Below are 25,273 nucleotides of genomic sequence, written 5' to 3' on the forward strand. Positions count from 1 at the left end.
TCATAACATTCTCCCTATATTAATCCATTGGGAGAAATGAGACAATTTCTACCCCATCCTCACCACCATTGCCATTGTAACTCATGAGTAATGTTACCTGCTCAATGTTAAACAGAAAAACTAATAACAAAGTTAATAATATTAACCATATATAGAAGAAAACAGAGAGATTGTGCAGAAACACAAAATTGAAGCTATTTGTGTCTGTTCAAGCCCAGTAAACTGGCTTCGTATTTTGCTCTTCCTGAAGGAAGACTTGAATAGAAGGATGTGGACAGCACGTGGCCTAGAGAAAAAGCAACAAGACAATGCAAATCTGTCTACGTGTCCCACACACAGCCCAAAGAAGATGGAGCCCTTGTTGCCTGACCTGAGAGCTCACTGCCATGGTTTATACACTGTTTTCCCATCCACCTACCCCCAAGTCTGCCTGAAGTAAGCAGTCCATAGCCAGGGTACTTAAGAATCTCATCTTTTGGTATGTGGGTAAGAAAGAAAAAGAAAAGGCATCAATGTCCACGTCCCTACTTCAGCCCCTTCCCTTCTCCTGAACCTCTGGTGGAACCCCTCCATGGATGCAGGCATAGGTCTCCTCAAGCTGATTGTGGCTTACTGCAAACAGATAGTATTGGCTCTTCCAGGACCAAAGATCATCAACTTGAGACCCTCATTTCCAGGGAGAGCAAAAGGAAGAGGTTGGGATCTCGAGATTGTTAACTCAGGAATCAAACCTCCTCAGCTCAAATCGCAGCTCAGCCACTTACTGGTTATGTGCCTTCAGCAAGTTACCTGCCTCATTGTACCTCATTTTTCTGGTCTGTAAATTGGGGATAAATAGAGCATCTAATTCACAGGGTTTTAAGCATTCAATGAGTTAATATATTTGAAGGGTATAGAACAGTGCCTGGCTCAGAGTTAAATTCTCAATATCCTCCTAATGGGCAGGGAGGAGCAGGAGAAATACCACAAATCTCAGCAGTCCTGTGCTCAGAACGTTCATTGTGCCTCTCCTAATTTCTGCTCATTAGAGCAGAGCTTGCTTCTCACTGATTCTTTTCCCCCAAGGCAATTACATCAGAAGCATGGTGCTTCTCTCTGTCTGGTTATTTTTTCCTAAGACCCGAGCAGAAGAGAGGAATCAAATGACTATTCGTTCAACTGCTTTATCTTCCTCAGGGTAAAAAGTTTAATACGTTAGAACATTCTTCTAGCTGGTTCCTGTGGAGAGCATGAAGTTACCTTTCGAATTATGATATATTTTGAACTAAATATTTCTATTATATGCTGAACATTTCCACAGTCTAGTGTCTTTCTTTGGTTGTTTGCTATTTTGTTTTTATAAGGGAGCAAAAACCATTTGTAGAAAATAATTCTCCTATATGGATAGAAACTGTTTCATTATTTTAATCTCAACCTCAAATTTAGCTAAGCACAAACAAAACTTTAAGACACAGACTCAACATGCCTAGAAACATGTACATGAATATTCTGGACCAGCAATTCCATAAGAGTCATTCATCTCACTTCCCTAACTTGGATTTTATGCTTACCAAGCAGCCTTCTGATTATAATTTGGCTTACAGTAATTTGTCTTCAGGCAGAGAATGTATTGAGCAGTGAACTTAAGTCTTTGGGAGAACTTAGTAGTTTAATTTCTCACTCTAAATTAATGAACTGACATGTTGGTTGTACATCAGTCCCTGTGAGTTAGATGTATAGAAAACAGCCCCTAAAACACTGGTTAGTTCTGGGGGCCCCTGCAAAATAGAGTTCCTCATCCTCTGAAGCCTCTAGAATGCTGTGGCCACACTCAATTTTGATTGCCATTTTGTAAGCCCTAATGGGGATCCTTCTAGTTTACCTTTATAACCTCTCCATTCAGTTCTTTGTTCCTGCAGCAACTACCATAGCTACATCTCCTACTATGACCTCTATCTGTATCTGCCCCAGTGGACCCTAACTGAATCCCACAGGCATTTCAAGGTTAACATTTCTAAAACATAATGTATAGTCTTGCCCTGCAAGCCCATTCTTCTTACTGCCCCTAAGGGTGTTGGGAGATCATGGAAGAGCTTTAAGCAGAGAAGTAACATGATTCGGCTTGCATTTCTATAAAAGTTCTCTACCCAATGTAGAGAATATATTGTTAGAGGACAGGAGTGGGTACAGGAGTGCCAGTTAGGGGGCTGTTGCTGTCATCTACATTAGCAACCATGTTGGTCTGGACTGAGTTTTTCTCATTGGAGATGAAGAGAAGGGGACAATTCAAGAGACACAAGGAGTATTCACGATGATCAGATGGGAAAGGTGTGACAGATGGAGGTACCAAAGATGACTCCCTGGTTTCTGGTAGACGGTGAGATCATATACTAAGAAATATGGAGGAAAAGCAGCAGGTTTGGAGAGGAAGATCATAATTTCTGTTTTGGACATGTTGCATTTGACACATCTCTGAGACATCCAAAAGAGAATACCATGTAGGGAATTGAACTTAAGGTTGCAGCTCAGCTGGGAGAAATGGGTCAAAGATGCAAGTTTAGAAGTCATCATCATATTGATAGTGCTTGTATTGGTCAGCATGCATAGGATCACCAGGGAAATGAGTGGAGAATGAGAAGAGAGAGAGAGAGACATTAGAAGACAATTGTACTCTTCTAATTGTATGCTTCCAATACAAGAAGTCAGATTGATCTGTAGGATATGGCAAAGGAATCTGTGAAGCAATGTCCAGAGATGTGGGAAGAGAACTAACAGGGCTGATAATCAAGTGTAGGGAGTGCCCTAGGGAGGAGGGTGTGGCTGCCTGTGTGGACTGCTGCTCAGAGGCCAAATGGAAGTTTCTACAATCTTTCTGTTGGGAAAAATTCTATCATAGAACTGGAAAACACTTATTTAAAAAAAAAAAAAAAAAAAAAAAAAAAAACCTCTCTGGATAGCCATACATTATGTTTTGAAATGCAATGTACATCCTAGTTACATATAATAAAGCAACTTTTCAAAAAGGATGTATGCAGCAACAAAATAAGGAATTAAAAAGAAAACCCACATAATTGTTCATCCAGAAAGTTTATCATTGCAATGTCAGACATTTCAATGTTTCCAAATATCTCCATGTTTGGCATTATACAAACCAAATGGGCAGATGTTTGACAGTCTTTTTTTTTCTCATGAATCATCTTGATATTTAGCATCATGTGTAAAACAACCTAAAACTTTCCACAGCACACTGACCCACATTCCCTTTTTTTAAAAAATATTTTTTATTCATTTGAGAGAGAGAGAGAGCACAAGCAGGGGGAGAGGCAGAGGGAGAGGGAGAAGCAGACTCCCCGCTGAGCTGGGAGCCAACATGGGGCTCGATCCCAGGACCTGGAGATCAATACCTGAGCCGAAGGCAGATGCTTAACCATCTGAGCCACCCAGGCGCCCCACATTCCCTTCTTTTTAGCATAAAACCAGGGGTTGCACCTTGATCCTTTTGGTTTCTGTACTCTTGGCTTCTTAAATCACTTAGAACACCATCTGTCAGTGTTCCCAGATTCACAGATAAAATATCACATGTGTTTCCTCCCACCATGAAGCCAAATCCAGATAAATTTGGAGTCAGTAGCATAAGCCCTCTAAGTCACCATCTCAGGCCCTGCGTGTTTCCAAGGTGATGAAGCGGTGCAGCTAGTTACTATTCCAAAGCACACAGCTAGATTCCCATCACTATGATATATTCCATTTTCTATTCAATTTCATCCCCTGGAGAAAACTCAAGGGTTATATGGAATTGCACATTTAGACTTGCCCTTCTGTCAAACGTTAATAGGATCATGGAATCATGATGCAGAGGGAGACCTGGGGAACTCATGGGATCAATCCACTCCCCTTAAGATGGAGAACATTTAACCTAACCCCAAGAAACTAAGGAATCCTCATATTTAAAAGAGCTCCTTTCCCTTCCAGAAGAGAAGATTCTACAACCTCCAGCAAACAGTTCTCAGTGCTTAGTAACCTCTACCCTCTGAGAATCCTGGGTGACATGTCAAAACGACCGTCACAGTAGAAGATTGCTAGTCAAAGACAGAATGGGAAGAAAATGACCTAATTTACCTTGTGATGACTCGATATAATACTTTGAATTCTGGAAAATATTATGGAAAAGTGAAAGCATCAAAGTACAGCCAGTTCATAATGTAATGTTTTCCACATTATATTACTCACGCCTGGAAGACTCCAGAGGTCACCTGGGTCAACTCTTGAGAGGTTGTGAGAATTAACCACTGTCACTCATTGTACCCTTTTCCCCTTCTTCTTTCAGTAAGTAAATCTTCCAGTGGGACAAAACTTAATTATTTGAACCATGTTTGCTCTGGTACATATTCTGCCTTGCCCATGATGAATGCTTTAATAAGACTGTAAGTCTTTTCTATAAAAAAGAAGAATTCTTTTTTATAAAAAGAATATCTCTTTGAGAATTTTCTGGCTACCTCCAAGAGCTTAGAACATTTGTAGTCCATGTGTTCAGTTACCCTTTCAGCAACATTCGCAGAATGCCTACTATGTGCCAGACTCAGGATTAAATGCTAGGCATAGAAGTGTCTGTTGTAATAACACTCACTATGTGTAAACCCTTATGTTAGACATTGAATGTACAATGGTGAGCAGAACAGTCTGGTCTTCATGGAGCTTATAATTTACAGGTGGAAAAAGGGAATAATCAAGGAACCATACAAATAAATATAAGATGACCTCTTTTTTAAGAACCCCTGAATATGTAAATAGGGAGCTCCATCTAGTCAGGAAGGAAATAATTATTGAGAGGTGATCTGATGACCAAGTAGATGAAGGTGGGCCAGAAAGAGTATTCCAGATAGAGAAACCAGCATAAGCAAATGCGCTATGCTTGGAGACAAAGCACAGTTGGTCATCTGAGGAGCTAAAGAAGGCCAGGATAGTTAGAGCACAGAGAATGCAGAGAGAATGGAGTGTTGGAGTGGCTGTGGTGACACATGGCTGGAAGTTTGGTACAATTCTGGTCTCTGTCCTAAGAGCAATTGAAAGCTATCACAATCCTTTAGTCTGTGGAGAATACACAACCAGACTTGTCTTTCAGGAAGAGTATGGTGTCTAGATGAGAGAGGCGGGAATGGATGTGCAGAGCCATTTGAAGACTAGCATAACAGGCTAGCCTAGAGAGGAGGGAAGAATGGACTAACATTATGGCAGAGGAGTTGGAGACAAGACAAGGATTTCAGGGCACACCTAGCAAGCAGAAATGACAGGACTTGGTAATGCATTGGTAAGTGGTTAAGGGAGAGAGAGTTTTCAAGGATGACACCTAGATCTCTGGCTTGCAACTAGGACACATGATGGTACCATTCACTCAGATGAGGGATGGAGAAGAGAAGAATGGCAGGGGTGAGGGTCGGAGGGTGGGAAGGGTGGGGGTGGTGATCATGAGCTCAGTTTTGTAGAACTTTAATTGGAAGTGCCTTTGAAACATTCAAAGAAAGATGTCAAAGAGATAATAAGGTAGACAGGCCCACCCAAGGCACAGAGGAGGTGTCAGAGCTAGAGAGGTCATGGAGGTATCATGTTGGGAGTCCTGTGTGTAGCAGCCAAAATCATAGGCCAAAGGAGAGAATGCAAAGAAAGAGGAGGAGGAGGCCTATGGACAGCCTTGAGGACTCCTGTGCATAAAGACAGTAGGGGAAGCTACATGGGAGACAAAGCAGATGTGACCAGAGGGGCAGGAAAAAAAACCAGGACGTGTGATACCATGAAAGCCAAGGGAAGAGCCCGTCCTGAGAAGAAGGGAGAAATTACCAGTGTGGAAGGCAACAGAAACCTACCTGGAATGGAAAGGAGACAGGGATTACAAACATAAGCCATGCTTTCAGAAAATGTGCTGTGTGAAGGAGTGGCAGGTGCTGTTAGAGAACATAGGGTTAACAAGGTTGGTGTTTTTCTTTTTCAACATGAGAGAGATGAGCGTATTCCAGTGTCAACGGAGATACCTGTGAGAGGTTGAAGATACAGCAGATAGAAGGGGCAAGCCATAGGGAAAAATTTCTGAGGAGGCCAGAGGGGAGAGGAGCCTTAAGTGGAGAGGTTTTATTTTTAAGGTAGTCGTTGTGGGTGTTGACAAGGTCAGGTTCTTAGACTGTGAAAAACCAACAACCACATTACCAGAGCAAGTAGCTTCATTCCCAGCACCTGAGAACGCCAGAGATCCTGTCGGTGGTTCTTCTCGAAGCCATCCTGAAGACAGCCGGTCTAGTCAGGATGCCACCTACTGGTCCACCCAGCAGAGTGGTCATCTGAGCCCGAGGCTTTGCTCAACACCCCCAGCCAGCCTGCCCAATAGGGCAACCTTATCATTCCGTGGCTCATGATACTTGTAGACCTACCTCATAGAAAGAAGTCTCCAGGGGCCCAGACATAGTTCTGGCAAAAAAAAAAAAAAAAAAAAAAAAGTAAGCGAACAAGGAGAGTACACCAACAGGTGTTACCTAGAAGATCCAGGAGTTGACAGAGGTAAGGAGAACCCCATCAGCCTCACTTGGCTTATATTAGTGTCAGGGGTACAATATAGTGATTCAACACTTCATCCATCAGCCGGTGCTCATCACAAGTGCGCGCCTTAATCCCCATCACCTATTTTACCAACCACGTCTTCTATTCAGTGAAACCTTTCCCTATCACTTCATCCTCCTCCCCCCTCGCCTCCCATGTTGCTCAGGATGTTTGGTTTCCTCACTTCCACGGGCTCTAACAGCATTTGTACATTTCTAAACTGAACCCCACACACATCTGTCATAACATTCTTCACATCGTGTTGAGGTTTAGGGTTTACTTGCCTGGATCTCCCACTAATGACTGTCAGGATTCAAAGGCAGGGTCTCTCTCTTATGTGGACCAGATCCAGCAGGATCCCCAGGTCAGTGGCATCTTGAGGAGTCCGTGAGTGCATGGCATTCGTGTGGAGAAGGTCAAAAGCATTTGGACAGTCAGACACAGAACCCGAGAGAGCTCACAAAGAGAGAGAGAGATTTGGAAGCTGACTGCAGAGCAGAATGATAACACCCAACACTTCCCACATGCCGGGCGCTATGTCAGCACTCTGGGTAGTAACTTCTCAGTCCTCCCAAAGCCCTTAGTATGCCCAGCATACAAACAAGGGATCCAGCCCTCGGAGAGCTTACTTGCCCCAGATCACAAACCTAGAAAGTGAGAGAGGGACAGTTTAAACATGGGCAGTCTGGCCAGCATTAAAAGTCAGTCTTACCCATTACATACTACCCTGCCTCCTACATGAGACGCCTTCAAAGGCAGTGTGATGGGCTGAATTGGGTGCCTCCAAATCCACAGGCTGAAGCCCAAGCCCCAGTACCCCAGAATGTGACTCTATTTGGAGATAAGGTCTTTAGGGAAATAATGAAGTTAAAATGAGGCCATTAGGGGAGATCCTAATCCAATCTGTGGTGTCCTTATAAAAGGAGGAAATTTGGACACACAAAGAGACACCAGGGATGTGCACGCAGAGCAGAGTGACCACGTGAGAACACAGAGACAAGCCGGCCATCTGCAAGCCAAGCGGAGAGACCTCAGGAGAGACCAAACCTGCCACCACCACACTGTGGAACTGCCCACCTCCAGAACTGGGAGAAAATAAATTCCCATTCTTTAAGCCACTCAGTCTGTGGGACTTTGTTATAACACACCTAGCAGATTAATGCAGGCAGTCAGAGCTATGGAAGATTGGGTCACTGAAGGAAAGTGTCAGAATGTGAAGAGGACAGAGAGTTCACCTGTCCAAGTCTAGACCATCAGTGTGATGACAAGTGGGTGACCCAGACACAGTTCCCGGAAGGCTCAGCTATCCTCAGTGTCCTGAGTCTAAAGTTTCATCGTATTCTTCAATTTCCACAGCACTTTTCCAGAGGTCTTTCCTGTTCCCCTCTTGCTTTTCACCCACCGCTGGCGGTTGGAGGGGTAACCGTGGGCATACTGTGGGGTGTCTGGTCTTGGACTCCAGATCTCACGCCGGGAACCGTAGGCTCAGAGTCTTGGGAAGCCTCCCAGCCAGGACCACTATCTCTGCTTCCCCTTATCCAAGCAGAGTCATTTATACTTTAATGAGATTATTTTCCAACTCAACCATTTATCTTTAGTTTCATTTATCCCTTTGCCATCTGGTCCCCTTATGCTTGCGTGTAAGGCTAGTGGCTTTGTCTAAGTAGATTTGTTAATAGTTTATAATTTTTCTTGTCATGATCATAATATTTATTTTTCACATCAGACAAACTCTTCTGGAGACTTGGAATAAAGAGATTCCCCCCCTCCCCCATATCTATTTTTAACCTGAAATTTTTGTTTCTGGGACATGTGGTTTTTAAAATAAAGTATTAAATAAAAGGGAATGAGCAAAACTTCCCAAACCAACATATCTTCCCATCCCATTTGCTTCTGCAAACCCTAAACCAGTATTTCATTTAAAGAACTATCTTAGATCGGGCTGGGCCTCGCAGCAAATTGTCCAGAAGGTTTGCACTCACTCAAGGTGTGGCCCAGCCTCCCTCCAAACCGAATCTCAAACCAGGGCCAATCCTGTGCCCGGGAGACTTTAACTTCTATCTTTCTCAATCTTCAGTGCTTCAAGGTCTTTTTTATCTTCTGGTTGTTCAAACTCCTCAGCCCCTCCCAATTACTTATGACTTTCTTAATTACTAATCTATCGCTTTCATCAGTAAAATTGATGCTCTTTACTTACCATCACATTATGTTGAGGTTTTTCTTTTCTTTCTTTCCTTTAGTAAAGGACTCTGATACTCCAGTCCTACTCTAATGGGCCACGGTGCACCGAGCACCCGTCAGGAGCTTTGAGGAGCCATCTAAGGAAAGCAAGGCTTGGTGGGAAAGCCAGCCCTGCTCTTGGGGCCTGGAACATGATAAACTGTCCTCTCCTGACCTCGACATCTCCATTAGGCCAGCCACTGCCTCTGGCTCGTTCCCCATTGTGGCCCTGGCACCCAGCCACTGCCTGGCGCATGGCGAGCACTCAATAAATAAATGGATGAATGGCCTTATTTTCTAATACACCAACACATGCAACAACATCAACAGAGACTGAAACGGGCATGCTAGGTGAGACAGAACATGAGAATGTTATTCAGTGCGTCTGAGAAAAAGTGATTAAAAAATCAGTGATATCTTGTGTTGGTATGCTTCCTAGTTTCTGGAGGGCTTCTAGTCTCCTGCGAGATTTGTATCACCAAGTGTATTTGAAGGACGAAGGAAGCCTCACCAGGTTTCTGCGAGGATTCAAGAGATCATGTATGTGAAGCTGCTCCCACAATGCCCGAAATGAAGTAAGAGCTTTAGAAACAGTTAAGAGGCACCCTTCTTCGCTAGTGACATGACAGATTCAGGTCCAGAACCCAGGGTGTGCGTTTCTTGGCTTATGACAGCATCCTCAGTGTTCTTCCCACGCTGTCCTCAGACTGATAGGAACATCTTGAAGGCAACAGGCATGGCACCTTAAGAAGACCACTGATACTCCTCTGCCCCCATCTTGCCGGGGAAAGGGAGGGGGCATTGCACCCTGTGATTATGGTGATCAGCGCTAAATGGCTGGAAGTCAAGCCTGGGAACCATGCAAACGTTATGGACAATATACCTTCTGGTGATTGCTGCAAGGTCCTCATGCTGATTACCTGCTGGCAGTTCTTTCACCAAATAAATCACAAATAAAGTGAGGCTCCTAAGCCCCAGTGACTGAAGCAGGAGCCCTCAGATAACCGAGATCCGTTGCTCGGAGGGACCATGATTACCGTCCAAACTTCTCTTCCCCGTAACACACGCATCACTGAGTTACCATCAGACATTGCACCGATGAGAAATATAATACTCATGCCCCCTGTGGTTGAGGGGGCTGGAATCAATGCATCATTTTGAGGTGCAGGCCAGGGTTTTTTTTTGTTTTTTTTTTTTTGTCTGGCCTGACCTTTTTCTGGATTTTTGAGAAAAAACTGAAATAATTTAAGTAGCATCCATTTTCCCCGGCCCTCCCTCCAAGGGCTGTACTTAGTTTACCATTTTTTCTCCGCCCTTTTTCTTGTGCCATCCTCCTGAGGATGTGACTAGCCCACACATTAGCCTTATAGGTAGGTGAGAGAGATTCCATGCATGTTAAATGGGCCACTGGGCTCCTTGGCTGGTGCATTGGGTGGCCTGGGACAAGGCACTTGGACTCACTGAGGTTTAGTTTCCTCAACTGTAAAATGAAAAGATAAACCTACTTCACCGACCTTTCCTGAGTATTCAATGAGGTGACAAATATGAATCGTCCCTACCCAGGATTGAGAAAGTAGGTTTCCTCATGGCGATAAGGACACTAACATGGTAGAATATTTGTTACACTTTATCAATTTCTTCCATCTGGTTGCACCCACATTATTTGTCCTTCTCTCCAGATAGGCTCTAGGGGGTCTATTCATTTCCCGGAGAGGTCACATTTATGTAGAAATCCCTCACTATCTTTGCCATTTTGTTTTCTTCTCATCATCCAGCCTTCTTCCACTCTAATGGAATGCTTAGTGCCCTATCCTGCCTCATGTTCCTGGTCTCTGCATCTGGAAACCTCTCTTCACTCCTGCCTCCACCCTGGGGCTGCTTCCTTTTCATTCACGAACATATTTATTGCTCCAGGTGTTGGGGATGTAGCAGTGAACCAAACAGTCCCTGCTGTCATGGAGTTGGCATTCTACAGGTAGGCATGGGGAGGGACAAGCAGGTAATTACTAAATAAATCTCTCATATGCCAGGGGCTGGTAGAGTTATAACAAAGAGTAGAGCAGGATAGGGGGATACTGGGATTTAGGTTTAGTGGGGAAGCGTTCTCTGAGGAAAGGACTGTTTGAACACAGTCCTGAAGGACATGTGGCAGGAATCTCACAGAAAGTCTGGAAGAAAGTATTCTAGGAAGAAGGAACAGCAAGTGCAAAGTCCCTGAGGCAGAGCAGGACTAAAACATCCCTTCCCGAGAGAGCATTCCTTGACACCCCTATTTAAATTATGTTCTCTGTCTCAGGGCACGCCATTCTTTTTGGAGTGTTTAATCTCCATTTATGTTTTATATATTAACATATGTAATTTAATTAATCTCCCCCTCTGGATTATAAGCTCCATGAAGGCAGGCATCATATCTGTTCCCATTGTCCCTTATTTGTGTATCCAGCATTCACCCTCCTGTCTGGTATTTAAATAGTTATTGAATGAATCAATCAATTTTAAATGGTCATTAATGGCAATGTGCAGTGATTTTGCCTCATGTGAGAATTTCCTTTTAGAAATTAGTACATAAGGTGGGAGGAGAGGAGTCTCCCCTAAAGAATTGTCACACTTCTTTCTTTCAGCTAATGAGCAGAAATTGAGTATAATACATCCATTTCTGGTTTGCATGCAAGGATTTTATGCTCAGTAAGGATAATTCCGTTAAGATTTGGGGTCGGCACACTCACCTGTGTTTTTTTCTTAATGACAAGATTGTGCTTGTATTCTTCTTTTATTAGATTTCTCTTTTTGTGTAATTAAGATATGAATAAAAAAGGAGTGATAATTAGGTAGGTAAAGAAGGAAGAACAGAAGGGGGGAGAAGGAGAGAGAAAAAAAAATATTTCCTCTTTAAGATATATCTTGTCACTACTTTGCAAGTTGAAATTGGAAACATAGCTAGCTCATGCTTTAAATGTTATGACAGCTATGACTAGTGCTTGACATTATCAGGACCAATGCTAAGTATTTTTACATGCATGTTCTCATTAAATTCACAACAGATTATAGAGTAGATATCAATAGCCCCATCTTACAGATAAGTAAATTAAGGAAGTTAATAACTCATAGAAGTTAAATAACTTGTCCTGAAAACAGAAGAAAGTAGAAATGAGTGCCTTCCAATGGCTTGGACAGGGCTGTCAGAATTAAATGTGAGTTGTTGTGATCCTGCCTCCCCTCAAGCTTCCATTCCTCACCCTACTAAGGAGAGGTGCGCCCCTCCAACAGTGATCATAACCTCACCCCAAGGCGCTGATGAGGGTCCTTTACAGACAATCCCTTAACTGCAACAACCCCTGAATGCAGGTACATACAATGCTCTTTATCTTTAAAGGCTTTAAAAAAAAAAAAATAGCAAAAGAATGCATGACACTGATTGTAAACTAGCAAGTTGGGTGGTGGGAAGCCACTCAGACCTGCGCTAAGAAAGGTGATCATGAATTCAGTGTTGCCAATTCTGAGGGAACTATAAGAAAACACCTAGAGGTTCCAATTGGTCCCAGTAATGAACCAGATCCTTCCTTGCTTTCACAGTGCAGTCGGGTATTTCTCGGTGCTGCTCCCAGCCCTGGGGCTCAGGAACCTCGGGGCAATCCCTGGGACGCAGAATTCTGGGGCTGTGGGCCCAGGGGAGCAGGGCGGCTCCTATGCACAAACACACATTCACTCACACACCACACGTGGTCACAAAGCCCAGCCGGGCTCACACGCTCAGCACCCGCCAGAAGCGCGCACCTACAAACATCTAAATCACCCATCCACCTACATCACCACCACAACACAGGCGCACGCGACCTCACACACCTCGCCCGCTCACGCACTCACGCCACACACTGGCGCGCAACACGCGAGCTAGCACATGCTCGCGCACGGGCTCACACCCCGTGCACACACCCTCTTGCGCGCGCCCGAGCCCTGACTCACCGGCACACACCCGCGCGCCCTCGCTCACGCCCAGTGCACACACCCTCTTGCGCGCGCCCACGGCCTCGCTCACCGGCACACACACGCGCGCGCACGTGCCCTAGCTCACGGGCGCACCCCGCGCGCACACGCACACGCTCACCCCGCCGAGCGGCGAGGGGCGGGGCGGGGCGGGAGCGGCCCCAGTGCCCGGCCGGGCGCGGCCAGGAGAGGGCGCGGCGCGAGGGAGCGCGGCCGGAGCGGGAGTTGTTTCCCGGAGCCCCGGCCGCGAGACGCTCCGAGGGAGCCCAGCCAGCTCGGGCTGGGCTGGGCTGGGCTGGGCGGGGCGGCCCGGAGGGAGCACGCCCCCGGGTCACGCCGGCGCCCGCGAGCCGAGCGCGGCGGGGAGCGCGCCATGGACCCCAAAACGGGCGGTGCGGAGGAGGATGACTGCGTGGACTCGGGCGCCGAGACCGGAGGGTGAGCCGCGCCGGGCCGGGCGCTGGGCGGGGGGCGTTCTCCGAGGTGCGCTGCGGCTGCGCCCCGGCCGGGACCTTCCTGGACCCCGCGGCGGAGCCGGAGCAGCTGTGGCCGGATGGGGCCGCGGGGGCTCTCCCTCCTGCCGGCGGAGGGGCTGTGGCGGGCTGGAGGGGCAGAGCAGCGTGGTCCGTAGCTGCCCCGGGTGGCGCGGGCCCCATCCCCGGCGAGGGGGGGGGGAGTGGAAGGACTCAAGGTTCAGAGTAAACCCCCCCTCACACCACCCCTTCCTGCCCCCCGTTATCACTGAGATGATGTGGAGTGCCAGGCGAATGCAGTGTCCCCCTGAGATCATCCCTAGAGAGACAAGGGATGCTCTTGCACTTATTTCAACCTTCCGCGAGGACTTTATTCTTCTAACCCCGCCGCTCCCTGGAGTGCGGGATGAGGGGTTGGGGATGAGAAGAGGATAGGACACCTGGCACCTAAGTCTTTCAGAAATCCTAGAAGAGGATGACATTTTTCATTTCATGGCTTTATTGTGCTTGCTGAGACCCCCTCCTCAACTCCTATTTTCCCCGCCGAACTTCTCTGCGCACCTGTCTCAGCCTTGGGTACAGGTGGGATGAAGTTGGTGCTATGATCTAGCCCTGCTTAAAGAAATGTCCTCATCGCTTCAACGGACTCAAACAATTGGCCCAAACCTTTACCTCTGGAGACTAATTACCCTTCTCCCAACGACACCATTTTCCTGAGTGGGACAAAAGATGGAGTATCTTTTAGGAGATCCACCCGGCTCCTATCTCTAGAGGATTTTCCTGTGCAGAGTCAGCAAACGTCCAGGATGCGGGTACTGATCCAGGAGGAAGGGGTGTCCTTTCCTCTCTGGAGAGAACCCTGGTGTTGGGCTGGAGCTGCCCAGACTACAGAAAGCCTCATCCTTGGAAAGTTGGGGAGATTTAGACTAATCTCAGGGCCTGGCAGCCTTGTGAGGACAGGAAGGGAGTCCAAGGCCAGAATGGGCACGAGAAAGGGTCCCTACACAGTCACTCCTGCCTGCCCAGCCCCACTCTTCCTTGCAGCCTCCACCCATTCCTAGCCCAAATCTGGGACTTTACACCCTACAGCATGTACTCTGCAATGGGTTCTCCCTGTTATCCAAACTTGTGATCATTTATGGTTCACTGTAGAACCCAATTACATTCTGGAGGGGTAACTTGATTCCAAATAGGGAACTCACTTGTTTTTTTCCCCACACTTTGTGTATGTGGCATTTATCAACTGAAGATCCTTGACTTTTTTTCCCTGCCTGCCTCTAGTTAGCTAGGCCATGAATAGAAGAAACAGCGAAATTAACCAGCTCCTTTTCAGCTGAGTTAAATAAGGCACCAACTGGTCCATTCATTTTCAATTTACAGAGCTCACCTAAAACAGGTTTTTTTTCCCAAGGGTTCTCTCTCGGAGAAGTGGAGGGGAAGCCCTGACCGAGGAGCGATTATACCCTGGGATCCCAGTGAAAAGCATGACAGCTGCCAGGGTTGCTGGGAGGGGCTTGCTGAACATACACCAGAACTGCTCTTCACTGCCCCTGTACTAAAGTGTATAGTTGTGACAGAATAGAATTGTTTAAAGAATTCTTATTGCCTCAGTGGCATCCTTAAGCTAAACATGAAGGTAAAAATGGCGTGCACTTAAAGAGTTTCAATGTATAGTTACTAATCTTGTATTTGCCACATATTCCTATATCTCCTGAAGTTTGGTTTGGTTATCAAAAAGCTGTTCATTGTTTCCTTGCTTTTCCAGAACTCGCCCCCGGCTTTCATATAGCCACGTGGGGAGACTTAACACGTGTGTACTATCATTGTTATTTTTAAAATACAAACCTGATCAGGTCTCTCTCCCAAACGTTTAGTGGCTCTGTCCTCTCTAACATACAAAGAGCTTAGAGTGGCCTACAGGTCCCATTGTGATAGGGTCCACTTCTCTCTCTCTGGCTTTGTTTCTCGGCACGTCTGCCTTTGTACCCTGCATCAAGCCACATCAGCAAGGTGTTTTTGATTCTTTGCCTTTGTCAACCTGCCCCTTTCGCCAGCTCTGCCCTTCTCCACCTGGCATGCCTGTCCACCAGGTGAAACTATCTTCTTTCAAGACTCGGCTCAGGTGACACATCTGCTAAGGCAGGGATCCTCGATTTGAGGTCCATGAATGGCTTCCAGTCATATGCAAGATGATGTTCTTTGTGAATTTTTGTGAGAAGAGACTTATTTTTCATCAGATTCTTGAAGTAGCCTGTGATTTCCCTCCCAACCAAGTTTGGGCAGGGTAGGAGAAGTTTCATTTTCAACATGTTGTGTCTGACGTATTGGGAGACAGCCAACGAAGGATGATGAGCCAGCGGTTGAGTCTATCTAGAGAGAAGGTCGGCATGATGACACTGCATTTGGGAATGGTCAGGCTAAAAATGCAGCCCTAGGAGTAGATTAAATCAACTAAAGACAGTAAATAGCAAACACCTAGCATTTTACTCTGTGCCAGGGACTATCCTGAGCCTTTACATATTTCATTAACTCATTTAATATTTCAACAACTGTGAAGCAGGTAGTGTTTAAGACCAGCCTTGAGAAATGACAGCACTTCAAGGCCAGGTGAAGGCGGAGGAGCTGATAAAGGGGCGTGAGAAAAAGGAGACACAGATGCCAAGAGGAAGAATGTGGTGTCCTAGAAGCCAAGGGGAGGAAGGGAAAGGCATCAGCTGTGCCACTGAGAAACTCACTAAGATGAAGGAATGTGAAGTGCCTTTTTTTGCAAATGGAAATAATGAAGGAAAAGGTGGATCCGTGGACAGTGGCAGGGTGGAGCCAGAAGCCAGCTCCGTGTAGCTCCAGGAGGGAGTGGACGGTGTGGAAGAGGAGGTAGCTAGAGCACTTTGTCTGAGAAAGGGAGGGGTGAGGAGAGGCAGTAGCTGGAGGGGAGAATGGGGTGCAGGAAGGATTTCCGAAGCATAGGCAATAGTTAGGTTCCTGTAAAGAGGTGCTAATAGAAAAGACTCTATAAAAAAAGGGAAAGGATAAAGATATAGGAGAAAAACTGATGGTCTGTAATGTCCGCTTTCTGAAAAGGTGGAGGCAGATGGACTTCAGACCTCTCAGTTAGATGGGCTTTGGATAGAAGGAGGGACATCTCTCTTCTTACAACTTAGCAAGGAAGATGGGTTTCCGTTCTGGGCAAATGCAGCCCCCTCCCCCAGGAAAATGGAGATTTGAAATAGTTGCTTGGACCATGTTGAGTGAGAACCCAACTGAGATTAATGATTATAAATATAAGAAGGTCCCAGTCTAGCTTGCTATCTCTTTTCCTGCAGCAGTGCTCAACCACCTTTGGGGCAGGCAGAGGGAGACAGACAGTGAGTGGTTGAGATCATCAAGGTTTGGGAGAGAGGGACTGTTGCCAGGCAGGTGTGAACAAAACACAGGAGCAAGGGATTTGGGGGTATGGGTGGAACTGACTGTGGATCCTTTCTTGGCGAGGTGATCAAAGAGAAGGTTCCAAGAACCTTTTGGGTCCCACTGCCAATGGGCAGATGGTACTGATTGCTTTGAAAGTGACAGTCAAGAGAGCAGGCTGCTGGGGTTCAACTCCGTGCCCTGAGTTTTTTCTTCTGTAAAATGGGGTGACAGTCTCTCACAGGGTAGTTGTGAGAACTAAATTAGTCTGTATATTAAAGCCTCTAGAACAGTGCCTGGCATAAGTGAACCCTCAGAAAATTATTTCTCATCATACTATTAATATTGTTATGAAGAACATTCCAAATGATGAACTTAGAGTTTTATATAATAAAAATGTATATTTCCAGGTGCACTCAAGATCCTGTGTTCTTTCTACTCATCACAGTAGGTGCTCCGATGTTTTTAAATGCCCTAAGCAATTTGATCATCCCATTCAGATCATCTGCGAGACGATAGGACACATCCCAATATTATTATTTTACAGATGAGCAAATGGAGGTTCAGAGGGTGCATGACTAGTTCGTGGCCTAAATTGAAGCCTGGATTTCCGGCATGCTTCCCACCTAGCGAAGTTGCCTCTCAAAAAGCCATTGATCGGCAATTAATTCCTGATTCCTGCTCAGACCTTTTCTTCTGCTTGAAATGCTATCTTTGCCTCTGACCCACCTAGGAGAGGCCAAGCTAAAAGTCAGCTGGTATAGTTCTGTGGCGACTGATGTCATTTTGAAGCTACTCTCTTCCACATGCACTCGAAGACAAGCTTTGTGCTTCTGTGGATTTTTCACTAGAAAAAACTGGCAAGCCAGCTATTGACCATAGTAAACTATCTTAAGAAACAGAATCCCTTAGCAGAGGGACAGGCAGTGTTTTTGAAAACTGAAATAAAAGACAAAAAGTAAGACGAGGGGCGCCTGGGTGGCTCAGTCGTTAAGCGTCTGCCTTCCGCTCAGGTCATTATCCCAGGGTCCTGGGATCAAGTCCCATATCGGGCTCTCTGCTCCGCGGGAAGCCTGCTTCTCCCTCTCCCACTCCCCCTGCTTGTGTTCCCTCTCTCGCTGTGTCTCTCTCTGTCAAAAAAAAAAAAAAAAAAAAAAAAAACTTAAAAAAAAAAAAAAGTAAGACGAATGCTTTTTAATGGGTGTTTCGTTCGTGATGTCTCCCAGATATGGTGTCTGAGCCACTCTTTCAAATATGACCACATCTAATGCATTATTTTAATTCAGAAGTTTGGCACTAATGAACCTCCACCTCCCTGTCACCTGTCACTGAGCTTCTGAAAACCTACTCATACCCTCCCCTGTGGGTGACCTCCAATTGATACTTCACTCTGATTTAGAGATAGCAAACAGTTCACAGGTCTAGAGTGTATAAGCAGGTGAATGGGAAAGAATCGGGGGAATAAATTTGAAGATGGGACAGGTTTAGGGAACAGTAAAAGGGGAAATCTTGGCAGAGAAGACAGGATGATCTATTAGGTACTCTATTATCTTTGTGTTCAAGGTGGAGCTAGTTAGCTCCAAATTGCCATGGCATCTAATTCAATGGACTGAGAGTTAACAGATGAGGTCCGTGATGCATTGAGCTGATGTTTTACAGAAACGTCAAGATCAATATTACTGAAATGCCAAGATCAATTCTTATGCCAAGATTTTCCTGGAAAAGAGAATTTAAGAAGGTATCGTGTATATATATACATACACCTATATATATAGGCAAGTAGGCTGCTGACAGTGATAAACTGTCCTAAGTGCAGACCCCTTTATACTTAACCCTTATATGTATAATTGTAATTAAAATACAGTCAAGAGACTAACTTTCTGGTCATTATTGGCAGAGATACCAAATAAATGTAATATTTGTAAATGTGTCTATATATGTATCAGGTGTGTGAAAATATATAATCCTTGCATCATTCTGCTTATCTGTATCATGTGCCCATACATTTTTCTTCCTAAAATTCATGGATTCACCTCTCATGCTTCATTCCCTCAGAGTTGAATGTCTTGTTCAGAGCTAGGTGGGTAAATTCTCAGGATGTAAGACCAGTAAACAGGATTCACAAGACAGGTACCTTATTGCTGTTCCCTCCTATCCTAAAAAAGCTGGGGATAACGTACCCCTCCAGAGAACTACAGTCAGTATTTGAAATCGTTTGAACCTGTTTAAGCACAAAATTGTTTTAAGCTTTACAGTTTGTCTTTCACCAGTAATATTTCCAGTAAATAGTCTTTTGGAGTTATTTGGAATGTACTTTATGGGCTATAAAAGTGTTTGTACCTTGACTCAGTTCCTGTTTCCCCTCATGATCATTTTTCTAAGGAAAAGAAAGTAAATATCAAACTACATATATATATATATATAAGTATCTCATCATTGTGTGCTTTGCAAAAGTGAACAATCAAAAACAATCATATAGCAAACAAAAGGCAAATGGTTGAATAAATTATGGTACATCACTTTATCTAAAATTATAATTACAGGAACTATGTAGCAGCATGTTGTGGTGGTGTGTAGTAAAAAGAGCAGTTTAAAATTGTATCTCCCATCATTATGGCAACTGTGTACAAATTACATAAACAGGATCAGAGGCTGAAAAGCAACGTGAGGTTTTAGGGGACTTTTCTTCCTGTTTGATTTCCATTTTGATGGTGGACAGGGGTGGAAATTGGGGTGATGGATGAGACTGCAGAGCTGGGCAGAGACCATCATTCATGAAAAGAGGGGTTTATGTCATGCTTGAACTTCATCCAGAGAGTGACATGACCTGATTTGTGCTTTGCAAAGATTGGCTGCTGTTTGGGGAAGGAACTGGAGTGGAGCAAGAGTGACAGGAGACTGACCAGCTGGCAGGCTTGACCCAGGCAGTGCCTTTAGTTACAAGAAATATATGCGGAGAGAAGCATGGCAGGGACATTTGCTTTGCTAGCACCTGTCCTAAAATACTACCATTATACCTTAAGATTCTCAAAATAGGTTTCACATGTAAATTTCATTCTACATCTCCATCTGTATGCGGATCTTTAAAATATACGCATTTGTGAAACCCATCTGCCTCAGGAATATTTGGAAAATCCTAGCTGAAAATACTGACAAATTTCTAATAATAAAATGAATAGGAGTGCCTGGGTGGCTCGGTCGGTTGAGCGTCTGCCTACAGCTCAGGTCATGATCTCAAGGTCCTGGCATCGAGTCCCACATTGGGCTCTCTGCTCAGCGGGGAGCCTGCATCTCCCTCTGCCTGCCGCTCCCCCTGCTGGTGCCCTTTCTCTCTCTCTCTCTTTCTCTCTCTCGTCAAATAAATAAAATCTTTTTAAAAAATGAATAGTCCAATCACACATTCCCATTGAACATTTTATTTGAATTGTCATGAAATTTCTTTAAAGCCTGACCATCTTAAGATGATCATATTGGAATGGGATTGTTTTGTTGTCGTTTCTACCACAGTAGATGCTTGTTGAGCATTTGTTGCATTCACACACAGTTACATTTCTAAGTTTTGTCCTAAAGTTAATTTATGTCCTGCCTGGTTCCAGAAAGAATGGAATGCACCAACGCTGGGGGTGACTGATCCTGACCATCCTCTCTTGCATCTCTGTTAGCCAGCATGTCGCCATGCTCTAGCCAGTCCTTCTACCTTCTGGTTCCTGCCTTGCCATCACCCTGCACTGCTACTTCAGGTCCACTGTTCACCTCCTGGGCTCCTCGCCAATAGTGTCACTTTAGTTTCCTAACCAATAACATAAAGTAGTGGATGAGATATAGGCGGATGCAGTTTGTAATACATAAAGGGATATGCAAATGTTAATAGTTGCTATTCTTTTCAGCCTTAAGATTCAGTGATTCTGTAACTACTAAAGCATTTCATTTGAAAAGAGAAAACTACATGTCATTTTTCTTCCATTTTGTTCCCCTACCAATAAGTGCATCATTTTACGTGAGCAATGTAGGTTATTTTAACTAGTGAGAGGTATGCTTTTTATGATTTTTTCTTGAAGTTTTGTATATACTTTTTTGGTGTGGTAACAAAGTCAATGGAGGAAATATTGGATGACTTAAGAAAGGCAACATGACCTGTACCCCTGAAACAAATAATATATGTTAAATAAATAAATAAATAAATATAGGAAAAACTTCTAGTATCAAAAAAAAGGGGGGGACATGAGGCTAAGTAAATAAAAGGGGTGTATCTGTGGAAAATTAAACATAATTAACTACTTTATATGCATAACCATGTCCCCTGACTACCACCTTGAAGAATAAATCCCTATGTGCCTGAGAGATTAATTCCCTACTGAGAATGACTTTGGGACACTGGGGGGAGAAAACCAAGAGCTTCTATACCAAATATGTTGCCAGAGAGGGAAGGCTTCCCAGCCACACAAGTAGAGCAGAAACTTAGAAGAGATTAGGCAGGCAGATCCTTGGCCAGATGCCCATTCTCACAGAGGCTGAGTGCCAGGGGCTGGTTTTTCAGCCTAGAAACTGATGGGTAATTTCACCCTGGCCCTAACCCTGCCTTTTCCTTTTCCCTATCACAGCCCACATCCTGTTACTGTCATGCAGCAGGATTTCTTCTGAGCTGGAACTGAGATCAGTCAAACATCATTGTGCCTTTGTGTTTCCTGATGGCCAGCCAGACCCTGCATGTGGAAGCAAGCCCTCACAAGCCAGGGTCCCCTCACACTGCCACCAAGGTCCATCACCGCTCTGCTTATGTCAGCAAAGAAACATTTCCCCACAATGCTGTGCTAACTCGAAGGGTGCTCATTTGCAGTGATTTTACCTTTGGGGCGTCATGAACCCCTTTGAGAATCTGTTGAAAACTTCGAGCCTTCTCCCCAGAAGAATAAGCTTCCATTTGAGAATTTGCCAATGGATTTAGATAGTTCGGGACTCAGCTGGTTTCCCTTCTTGGAGATTCACAGAGTCCATCTGAAGGACCCCTGATTTCTAAAGTGCTTTGAACGTGTTGCCTTCAAAGTCAGACATAACTTTTTTTTTGCACGAAAGCCCTCAGCAATACGGTTTTTAGTTTGCAGCATATCCTTACCATGTAAATGCTACTTACCACTGACTGTTTTTAAAATTCTAGCTTGAAGAACTCATTTGGGTACAGAAAAATAGTGTCTAATCCTACTAATGCTAAGGTTTTGTGTTTCAGGTCTGACTACAGCCACATGTCCTCCACCAGCAGTAAGTATGGTTTAAATGTCCTTCAGCACTGGCTTCTCAATCCTGTCTATCTGTGTCACCCATGCTTTCACGGAAGAATCACCCAAGGGATACTTGCCAAAGTGTGTGATACAGAATCCTCTGACTCTAAAAGTTGGGGCTCTTCCTGGAGCATTTAACTGCTCCTTGATTTCAGAACTAGCTATGCAGCTCCTTTCCCTATGGAAATTGAGCCTAGAGCAACCAGCCCGGGCTTTGTTAGGGTAGATGCTTCTAAAACAGCTTCTCCAAATAATCGAATAATCAGAAGTAACTCATTCATTCACCAAACATTTATCAAATACCTGCTGCCCACAGGCTAACAGCCCAGAGCACATGCATTAGACCCCTGGGTGGCCCCAGTTCATCTGTTGGGCCAATGTCCTGCCTTGTATTTCTGCATCTGCAGGCAGATATCATAGGTGATTATCAGATATGGTTTAAAAAAGGTCATTGGGAATATGTTTATAAACATACTATAAGCAAAGAAAAAGATGTCTGTATTAAATACTAATTGACAGGTAAATCTATTCATGGGAAATTAGGCCTTCTATCTAGGAACAATTTGCAGTGATTAAGATCACTACGTAAATGACCAGAGCCATTCAGATTAATTAAATACCTATTTTAAAATAAAAAAATTTCTTACAATAAAAGCCCTGACTATTTGAATCAGTAAATACTGAATTGTTTTTTTTTTTTTCCCTATCTTCCCTGTTAACATCTCAATTCTAAATAGTACCCAAATGGAAAGACACTTAATTGGATTATTCTATTTATTGATGTTCTGGTTTAGTTTTCCTTTGCAATAAGAGACTGTGCAGAAAGCTGTATTTCTGGAATTGTAATTTAGTGTCAAATTATATTTAGTTATTAGTATAACTGCAACGAGTAATCTGATCATTTCAGCCAACTGGAGACCCAACATTGCCCCTTAGTTATTAAGAATCATTAGTAATAATGAGAATAATGCTCCAGTGATTTACATTCCCTCCCTGAAGCTTCTGCATTCCTAAAAATCAGGGAAAGCTCTCTTGAACTCTCTCTCTCTATGCTGCCATTTTCATTCCACTCAGTTTTGCCCAGAAGCTACATTTCTTTAAGAATTATTTTTATGAAATACTTGCCCAAAGCCTTTGCTCAATTTGTACCTCTCAAATCAGTCCTCTGGGTCACAACAAAGCACCTCTCTTGTCAGTGAAACTGGTAATTTTGTTTGGGAGGCTTTCCTCTCTTATTTTAATTGCGATCTCAGAGTTGGAATTTCTCTTAGTGCAACTGGGATCAATAGCCTTTTATTGCTCTTCCTTTTCTCTTTAAATATTTGGTGATTCCTGCATCAGTCTTCAGTGTTGGGACCTCTTGGTGCAGATGTATATGTGTTTCATATTTGAGTTAGGAAATGTATTTGGCTATAAATAATAGAGGAGAAAATAATGACATAAGTCGGCGTTTGTTTTCCTCTAACATAAAAAAAAAAAAAAAGCTCAGAGAAGGCCATGCAGGTCTGATGTGGAAGCTCCTTTCATCGTTCTGCTTGGATTTTGGCTTCTGTCCTTAGAGTTGCCTCAGAGTTACAAAATGGCTGCCTCGACCACAGGCATCACATCCTTGTTCTGGGCAGGAAGAAGGGGTGAGTGGGTACTGCTGGGCCCCTGGCTGTCTTTGTCTAGTGTTTGCCTGGCCTGCCTCTTCTCCCAACCAGGAGCATAAACCCTGACTACACCCAGATGCAGGAGAAGGCCCCTTTAGCAGTCAGTAAAGGTAACAGAGTGGACCATTTCTGAAAAAGAAAAAAAAAATTAAGTCTAAAGTCTTAAATCTATCCTTTAAAACATAGGTTTGACAGCGCTACAATCATAGAAACTATTTTCCAAGTACATTTTAAAAACAGCTTTTCCCCACAAACTAGACAATCACACTCAGAGGACTGAGTAGAGAGAAGGTTGATAAGCTTACTCTCCATCCTGAATGATGTAGTTCCAGGGTCACTCTCCTTGCCAGCACCCTCTATGTGACCAGCAGGACCCACAGAGCTGACTTGTCAGTCTTCCCCTTGTGGGTCCTGAGAGTGGCTCCTGCATCTCATTTTGTCGTCCCCCACCCCCCCACCCTTGGGCAGCCTCTCTGAATGGCTTGTTTCTGAGCACTTCCTGGTGGGGATTTGAGCACTGGTTCTAACCACTCGCTGTTAGGAGATGGATTTTTCTGTCTACTGGTGATTCCTGTTCAGCGTTCCCATGATGCTCTTTTACCTGTTTGTGCCTGAGTTCATGGGGGCGTGAGCACCTCCTTGAGTTGAGCTAGGGTTGGAGTCTCTCCAGAGCTGGAGTTCGTCACTGCTAGAGCTGACAGGAAAGCTTTCTCCCCAAGCAAGAGTGGCTATTCAGGTGTCTTTTCCCTCAGAACACAGGGGCTGCTTCCTCAGGCTGCCTGCCCCTGACGGAAGAAGAAGGAAGGTCCTCACCAAGAGAAAGTACAAGAGCAGTGGTGTGAGAGTGAGGTCTCCTAGGTCCTAGTCCTGATATGGAGCCCGGGCGGGCATGGGGGCCATTGGGCCTTCTGTTTTTCCTTGACCTCCTGGGTCCCAGAATCACATTCCCATCAATCGTGACTGATGTCACTTTCAACTCTGGTGGAAGTGGCTGAGGGGGCTTCTTTAATGGATGGTTGTGTTCTATAAATTGGGTAAATTTTTTTTTCTACTTACCATGGGTCCATTTGCCTTTTTGAGACTGACAGGGCTGACAAGCTTTTCCCTTATGTTTTCTGCAAAGCTAAATACACTGTTAACCCTCAGATCTCAATAAATCATAATTACTTCCTAAGAAAGATGAATTTAATTTATACTCTCGGAATCTTAGGTGGTTTTTCCAGAAACCTGGGTAGAAGATCATCAAAGCACTATGTACAATTTGCATTCTTAAGTGATTTAAATAAAAAAGGGAAATTTTATAAATAGGATAAAAGAAAAACAATAATTATGCCAGGGGGAAGAAAATCAACTGTGCCACGTAATGATAATGAAATTCCCATCATGTATGATTGAATATTTTCATTCAAATAAATATTATAATCATATTTGGAGAATTTCTCTTAGAAGATGCTGGGAGCTGAAAAATGATATTTTTAGGACAGTGTCACATTTCTTGAGAATCTCTAGCCCCAGGATAATGCCAATAGGAAGGGGTCAAAGAGTTCACTAGTTCTCTTTATTGGATACTATTCCTCTATTAGCCCTCCTAATTTGTGCCTTAAAACTGCGCCTTCTCGAAACTCAGGTATAGTCAGTAACTCTTTACCTGGCCCTTACAGATGGCCCGTGACAGTGGGAATGCTTCACAATTTTGTGC

At 44.4% G+C, this 25,273-nt stretch overlaps 1 protein-coding gene across 2 annotated transcripts in view; it reads left to right on the top strand.

The window, feature by feature from the left end:
- The first annotated feature begins 13,048 nt into the window (after nt 1-13,048).
- Nucleotides 13,049-25,273, top strand: part of FAM124A (family with sequence similarity 124 member A) — a 116,545-nt gene continuing 104,320 nt past the window's right edge. Inside the window, exons 1-2 of one of the 2 annotated variants that reach the window (XM_035003457.1) lie at nt 13,049-13,206; nt 21,871-21,902. In XM_035003457.1, the coding sequence (XP_034859348.1) occupies nt 13,142-13,206; nt 21,871-21,902 (97 nt within the window). In that variant the 5' untranslated portion in view covers nt 13,049-13,141. The remainder of the gene's footprint in view (nt 13,207-21,870; nt 21,903-25,273) is intronic. The other variant, XM_035003458.1, reaches the window with a different exon arrangement.

The sequence above is a fragment of the Mirounga leonina genome, unplaced genomic scaffold (genome assembly GCF_011800145.1).
Source record: "Mirounga leonina isolate KUSES-001 unplaced genomic scaffold, KU_Mleo_1.0 Mir_127, whole genome shotgun sequence".
Classification (NCBI taxonomy): Eukaryota; Metazoa; Chordata; class Mammalia; order Carnivora; family Phocidae; genus Mirounga; species Mirounga leonina.